This window comes from Myotis davidii, unplaced genomic scaffold (genome assembly GCF_000327345.1).
Source record: "Myotis davidii unplaced genomic scaffold, ASM32734v1 scaffold492, whole genome shotgun sequence".
In the NCBI taxonomy this organism is placed as follows: domain Eukaryota; kingdom Metazoa; phylum Chordata; class Mammalia; order Chiroptera; family Vespertilionidae; genus Myotis; species Myotis davidii.
Genome location: NW_006284473.1, coordinates 241417 through 249480, shown reverse-complemented (window position 1 = coordinate 249480; position 8064 = coordinate 241417). Strand labels below are relative to the sequence as shown.

General features: G+C 43.0%; 1 protein-coding gene across 1 annotated transcript in view; it reads left to right on the top strand.

The window, feature by feature from the left end:
- Positions 1 to 3335: 3335 nt before the first annotated feature.
- TBC1D23 (TBC1 domain family member 23) overlaps positions 3336 to 8064 on the top strand; it is a 68225-nt gene continuing 63496 nt past the window's right edge. The window contains exon 1 of the mRNA XM_015572147.1: positions 3336 to 3550. Within this exon, the coding sequence (XP_015427633.1) occupies positions 3498 to 3550 (53 nt within the window). The 5' untranslated portion in view covers positions 3336 to 3497. The remainder of the gene's footprint in view (positions 3551 to 8064) is intronic.

Below are 8064 nucleotides of genomic sequence, written 5' to 3'. Positions count from 1 at the left end.
TTAAGAGGTTTTATTCCCTCCCTAACTTCAGGGGAAAATCCCTACCTGGGGAAACAACCTTTCTCGGAGAGGTGACCTTGGTTAAAACACATAGTGCCAAGAAGGTGAGCAAATATATTAAGAACAGTATGCCATATATGCCAGGTCCCTTGAAACAGCAAGGATGGACCGGCTCCCGGCATGTTGTCATTTTTTTAATTTGACACTATAAGGGCAAAGAGGTCAGTGTCCCTAACAAAGTAGTTAGGTATTGCTTGCTTTAAAAATTCTCGCAGCACACCGGTTGAAAATGGCTGCTAGGGGAAGCCAGCTGCCATGTTAAGAGGACATTCAAGCAGCGCATTGAAAGGCTCATTTGGAGAGGACGGTAGGCTCCCACCAACAGCCAACTCCAACTTCTCAGGCATGTGAGGGAGTCACCAAGGACGTGGGTCCTCCAGCGCCAGAGAAGCCTTCGGGTGACTGCACGACGGCAACCCTGGCCAATATTTTGACTGTAACCTCAAGAGACTCTGAGCCAGAACAGAAATTGTGAGATAATAAATGTTTATTGTTTTCAGACACTATGTTTTGGGGTAATTTTTAATGTAGCCACATATTGATACATTTTATTATGTCTTCATCTTCACCTACGAATGCATAAAACTCAAGAAAAGATTGCTTGAATATGAGTAAAAGATAAAGAACTGTTATCCATTTTTCTCTCTTTTTAAAAGAAAGGCTATACTAGTATTATTTAAAAAGTGAAATAAACACTACTACACTAACAACTGACCACACAGATGAGTTTGCAGGTTGACCTCACAGATGAATGCACAGATTCATATGGTCACCACTGTTAGCATCACCTTATACAGCATGAGGTCTATGAAATAAGAGATTCCAATTCCCTCAATCCCAGTAGGGGGCGTGCAGGAGGCAGCCAATCAATTATTCTCTTATCATTGATGTTTCTATCACTCCTCCTTTCCTCTCTGAAATCAATAAAAAAGTATAACAACAACAACAACAATAATAATAAATCCAACTTAGAAAACTTTCTGAAAACCCACTGACAACAATGGAAGGGACCCAGTGGAGGTCCTGAATATTAGGATGGTAATTTGACCTAGATTCATGCCTTTTATCCTTTTATTCTTTCTGATAGCTGGGATCAAACCATCATTCCATCTTAAAGAAATTTCCCCATAGAAGCAGTGAACATTATGTAGATCCTGGACTTGAAAGTAGGTCCAATAACATGCAGCTCTGTATTACCCCCCTTCGGGAATAGAGTGAACATGTTTTTTATTGTAAATAAAATAGCTGTACTATGATTTGTGCTTACTTTAATCAAATAGTTTTTTAAATTATGAAATATTTTAGAGACCAAAGTACAATCTCTCTAAAGAACGCTGAACAACCACGTAGCCACTTATGAGCTCTTAAGAAACAAAATATTAAAAATGTAATGGAAGCTCTGGATAGAGCAATGGCCTGCGGATTGAAGGGTCCTGGGTTTGATTCCAGTCAAGGGCACATGCCCAGGTTGTGGGCTCAATTTCCAGTGGGAAGGGTGCAGGAGGCGGCCAATCAATGACTCCTGCTCATCAGTGATGTTTCTATCTCTATCTCTTTCTCCCTCTCCCTTCCTCTCTGAAATCAATAGACATATTTAAATATATATATATATTTATACATATATATGAAGCCATTTCCTCCCCTCCCCCAAATATAACTATATTATATGATGCAGAACTTTCTGCTGATAACTCTGTCCAAACCCCTACACTAAGAGGCTTGGCCAAACTCTAGCACAGGTTCTAGCAACATAAGGCAGTGTCCCTAGGATGACCCCAGCCCCTCATTGAACCCCAGCTCCCCACTAAAATGCCTAACTGAGAAAGCTCCACGCAGCCAGAATTTACTGTTCCTTCTAGCCAACACCTGACGATAGGCTGCTGACCTCTCTTTCTTGGCGTATTTACCGGAAAGGGCTTACCATTGTGAATGTATATCTCTTCTAATTTAGAACTGTTCTTCCCCAAGACCTGCGGGCCATTCCTTTGCCCTGTAATCATCAGGGCAGATAGGTCCTCCATCTCCCAGTCTCTGTGGGAGGACAGAATCCTAACTTCGAGCACTGCCAGCTAGCTGACACAGCCGGCCTCGCCACAATCACACTGACCAACCCTCTGCAGCTTTTCACCGCTCCCCTGATGAGGCCCACTCTCCCCCACCCTCACACTCCCTTCGAAGCCCTTGGCCACCTCTGCATAGTCTGAGTGGAGCTCAGCTCTTTCCCCTGATGGGTCTTTGCTGCTTTCACCAATGTCTGGCCGTGTGTGTCTTGGAGAACTGTCATTCCAATTTTTCTATATATCATTCCCCTGAAGTTTTTAAAAGTGCGTATGTATTCATAAACAACATATTGTCTATTTCTAATGCCAGATATAAATAACATATTACTATACTTATAAAGTTGAAAAACGAGAACGTATTTCCTTTACTGTTTAGCTTTTTAAAAATAAGACAACTTTTAAGTATTCAGACATAAAGTATGTAAGCCTCCATTTGTTCTTTTTTTAAAATATATTTTATTGACTTTTTTTACACAAAGGGAGAGGGATAGAGAGTTAGAAACCCTGGGACCCTTGAGTCGGCAGGCCGACGCTCTATCCACTGAGTCAAGCTGGTCAGGGCTCATTTGTTCTTTTGACCGCACTTCACAAATAGGGGTGGACTGGTCTTTTCTTTACACCCCACTCCTTTTTTCTTTCTTTCTTCTTTCTCTCTCTTTCCTTCTTTCTCTTTCTTTTCTTTTTTATTCATGTGTTGTTGTTTTTTAAATTTTATTTTCTTGTTTAAAGTATTACAAATAGTAGTACATATGTCTCCTTTTTTCCCCCATTGACCTTCCCCTGGCCTCCCCTACCCACCCACCTCCCCAGGAAGTGTCTTGTGTCCACTGGTTATGTTTATATGCATGCATATAAGTCCTTTGATTGCTCTCTTATTTCCCCCGCCCAACACCCCCATCTTTCTTCAAACCCAGTTTTTAAAGAAGGAAATGACTGGAACGTAGCTCTCTCCTACCTCAGCCTTCCCTGTGGAGTCCCCACCTCCCCATCCTCCCTCCACTAGTTAGGACTCCATTCTGCCTTGTAAGGGCCACGCCAAGACGGAATGAGGACGCCAACTGGACGCCGAGGAGCGACGCGCAGAGCGACCTCCGCCCTCACCAAGCCCCGCCCACTCCGCCCGGCCGGGGCCCGCGGCATCCTGGGACCTGTAGTTTTCGGAAGGGAAGCAGCCTCCGCCAAGTCTCCGCCCCCAAAGCTGCCTTTGGCCGCGGACGTCGTGACGTTGCGCTCCTCCCGACCCTTGGCCTCCTCCCTCTTTCTTTCGCTCTCCAGAATCTCAATCCCAGGCTTCCGAGCACTTTTTACGACACTGAATCTGAGTTGGTCTCGGCTCCGGGTCCACTTTTCGGCAAAGTGACGTGGACGTCAACAGCAATGGCGGAAGGAGAAGAGGTCCTGCCACTGCCACAGTCTAGCGACGGCCACTGGTGAGTGAAAGCCCGGGCTGACTCTCACCGCTCTCCGGGCTGCCTTCTCACCGCCCTGCCCGTCTCGGAGGCACCCAGGGGCGCCGGCGTGGGACGCGAAGGCCGGTCCCCGCCAGGCCCCAGCGCCTGCCCCGCCCCCTCCGCCTGCCCGGTCGCCTCAGCCCCCGGGTGCCGGAGGGGCTGAGGCAGGACCCGAGGGGAGAGGGGTGTCCGACGTGCAGGGGCTCGGCCTCAGCTCGGCCCTCCCGCTTGGTCCACCGGCTTCCAGAGGGTGGAGCGGGTGGCTCTGGGCTGCCTTTGGCCGGAGGCCCCGGCAGGGGAGGTCGGGTGGGCTGCTGGGGCGGGAGTGCGCGGGCGCAAGGCTGAGGCCCCCCCGAATACCATGGGAGGGAAGGGCTGTCGCTCCCTCCCGCTCCCTCCGCCTGCGGGTGCAGAGGTTGACAGACACACCCAGGGAGGATCCCTCCGACAGCTGAGATACTTTTTTTAAAAAATCGTAGTTTCTTAGATTAATCTTAGTTTCCAGCATTCGTCTCCTGCTCATAACTCATCGTTTCCCTTCCTACCACTGTCCTCCCAGCTCCATCTTCACAACTTTGGATGCGATGCGGGGCCCCGCTCTTGCTGCTCCCCCGCGTTTGCATGCTCACCTGGTTTATGCTCGGCCTGTGGAGAGGACCTCCAATAATTTTGTTGCGAGACTTTAGTCACCCAGTGTTGTTCATGTTTGGGAAAGGCTCCTACTTTTGAGATAGTTCATCTTCATAGTACAGTTTTAGGGTCTTATAAAAAAAATGGAACCTTGAGAGGCTTGTCGAATGTTTACAATTGTTCGAAATGTACTGACCACGTGTATTCGATAATTTTAGATTTCCTTGTTCGTCATGCTACATGCATACAGCTCACCGGCATTGTTCATAAGAATAATCCAGGGCGTGTGTACACATGGACTTGAATCCCCGAGAAAAATGGAAAGCACCAAAAGGGAGAGATAAAATAGTACATGAGAAATTCAGCTCTCAGTCAGCAGACGTCAAGCATTAGTGCATGTACTCTCCAAGGTGTAGGGGGGAGATTTATGATGCCCTAGATGTAGTTTCTTTCCTCAGTTTGCTTATATTGGAGTTGGGGAGCTCTGACAGGTACACTCAGTAGCAAGGTAAAATTGATCCAGTTATTTGGGAGTGTGGATAAAAGTGTTATGAGAGGTCAGCAGGCAGAAACCACGTCTGCTCGGAGCCTTTGGGGAAAGCATGGGAACAGAGGTGCTTGAACAAGACCTTAAAGAATGAGCAGGATTTAGATCAGTGCTGTCCAGTACAAGTATACTGTGAGCCACATAGGTAATTTAAATATTTCTAATAGCCATGTTAACAACTAAAGAGAAACAGGTGAAGTTAATATTTAATTATTTTAACATGTAATCATTGTTAAAAAAACACACCACCAAACAATTACATAATTTTACATCTTTCTGTACCAAGTCTTCAAAATCCAATGCGTATTTTACGTTTACTCTACATCTCAGTTCGGTCTAACCACATGTTAAATGATAAATAGCCACACATGGCTAGTGATTAACTTTGGATAATGCATTTAGATCAACAAATGGGAACGGCCCCTGAATGGAGCATGAGCAAAGACATAGGCAAGAAAACGGATTTGTTTGGAGAGTAATGATAAAGCTTCGTGAAGTTTGCTGTTTTGGAAGAAAGAATTGTATCCTAAACTGTTAGCACCTTGTTGAAGGCCAGGAGGGAAATGTTTCTAGAGTTAAGGTGTCTTTGAGGAATTGTTTGGTTAGGATTGTGAGCATGTGTCTGGTTCACAGGGGCACGGAACATGGCCTGAATGGTTGCTTGAGGTAGCATTTGTTCTCTTCTAGGATTGCTGTCTCTTTGTTGTGGCTTTTTATTTTTGCTCTTTTTATTGTCATGAATGGAGGAACCCTGGGGTGGTCTGTGATTTCTGCTCTCCCTCCGTTCTCCTAATATTTCTCCTTTTTCTCTGCTGACTCCACTCACCAGTCCCCCTAGAAGTGAGTCTGAGTAGAGTCAGAAGAGACATTCAGATTTGGAGCACAGGGTTCCGTAAAGCCTCTGCTTTCAGAGTGCTTGATGAATGAATGGGTTGTTATTGAATGGGGAGGTTTTACATTTTTTTGGTAACTTTTTCAGATGGAAATTTTTCTGAAGTGTGTTATACATCTCATTGCCTAACCTAAATTCATCTTAGTGACATGGGGTCATCCGCTTTACAAATGTAAGTATTTAGGAATAAAACTAGGTCCCTATCCTCAAGGAATATGTGGTCTAGTTAGAGGAATCACATTTAAGAAAGTCAGTTACTGTAACACTTGTGTATTAATAGTGAGAGCTTTAGGGCAGTTAGGATAGACTGTTGCTGTTAAATGGCCTTCTACAGAGATCTCATTTGAGAATGCTTTTTATTGGTTTTCTCCCACTTTTTTTCTTCGTTGTTATTGCTATTTCCGAATTTGTTCCTAATCTGTGAACCTAGGTAGCTAAATTTGTTAAAACTGTGTATATTTTTGTAAAAAGGCTCAGGATGGGGCCTGAAGCTTCTTAAAAGTACCAGACATCACTTTTACTTAGTTACTGGTTTTCAGATGATTGCCTCTCAGAATTTAAATGCATTGGGTTTACCTGGGGATCTTGTTAAAAATGCAGATTCTGATTTAGTAGATTTGCTTGGGACCTGAGATTCTGTATTTCTGACTGACTGGCATCTGGGTGATGGCCGTTTGCTGGTTCATGGACCAATTCTACTCAACAAGTTCTAGATAATGTGTATTTCAGAATGAGTTCATCAGAGGAATCTACTCTCTATATTATGTAGGATAAGTTATATTGTATCACCTAACATATTATACTATAATTTATCCGATTACATGGTTTACCATTGTTCTTTCCATAGTGAACTCCTTCTCAAAGGCAGTGGCTGATAGCAGGTGGCTCAGTAAATGTTTATTTTCTGAATGTATATGTATGAATGAATGCACATTTTTGTAAAATCATGTGCAATAACATACCACGTTGTCATTTCATATAAATTTTCAGACTCCTGTGTTTTTGTGAGCTGTGTAATTACTGGTATAGTGCTCACTTTTTATGGTAAGCTAAGGGTTATCAGAAACTGCCGCAGCTCTCAAACTTTCTGAAACTGCAGCCATGTAGTTATGTGGAGATATCCTTGTAAAACTGCTTATGGTTAGTTTGAAATGATCTACGTTTAATTACTATAAACCACAGGTTTTTTAAAATAAAAATGCTAACTTATTACATTTCAAACATTGGTAATTGCTCTTCATAGTATTGAAGAAGTCAGCCTTGGATTTGAACATAAGGTCTCATTTTCTGGGCTTTCTTCCTGAAATAATTCCTGAAGATCTAAAGTCATGATTAAAAAATCTTTTTTGTATAGACATTAATTGTATAACTGTTGGTATTCAGAGTTTGTTTTGCTTAGTTTAAAATATTTGTACAACTTTGACTTTAAAGTCATTTTAATTTATTGCTAAACTCATGTTAAATTATAGCTAAACTTTTCCTAAAATTGTAAAAGTATCAGTATCATAAAGAAGCTTCTGTTGTTAATAGGAATTGTTTTGAGAACAACAGGGTCTTTTTCAAAGGTTTGTGCATTTGGTGAGTAGTATTCTCAGTGCTTCCCATTTCATAAGCTTTGAAACATGAGAAGAGATTTAAAATGTCACTTGAGTTGGTGATTGCAGTTTCAGACATGATATAATCAGTAAATAAAAGCATTTAATATGAAAGAGAATGGAACCTGTTGTTTAAGAAGAATATTGACAGCTTGGGGTTCTGAGAAGACTAGATATCACCTTACAAAAAATGGAGAGCCCAGCCGGCATGGCTCAGGGGTTGAGCGTCAACCTGTGAACCAGGAGGTCATGGTTCGATTCCTGGTCAGGGCATATGCCCAGGTTGCAGGCTTGTTCCCCAGTGTGGGGTGTGCAGGAGGCAGCCAATTAATGATTTTCTCTCATTGTTGATGTTTCTATCGCTCTCTCCCTCTCTGAAATCAATAAATACATTTTTTTTAAATGAGGAGAAAATTAATCTAATTATCCTGAAATAGGGACTTTAAAAATTTTTTAAATTCTTTATTGTTTAATGTATTTCATAAGCCCCATTGACCTCTCCCCAGCTGCTCCCAACCCCCAGTACATGCCCTCACCCCCTCCCACCCTCAGTCTGTGTCCATTGGTTATGCTCATATGTATGCATAAAGTCCTTTGGTTGATCTCTTACCTCCTCACCCCCTGCCTTCCCTCATAGGTTGGACAGTCTATGACTCTGGTTCTATTTTTGTTCATCAGTTTATGTTGTTCATTGTACTCCACAAATGAGTGAGATCATGTGATATTTATCTTTCTTTGACTGGCTTATTTCACTTAGCATAATGCTCTCCAGTTCCATCCATGCTGTTGCAAATGTTAAGAACTCCTTCTTTTTTACTTCAGCATAGTA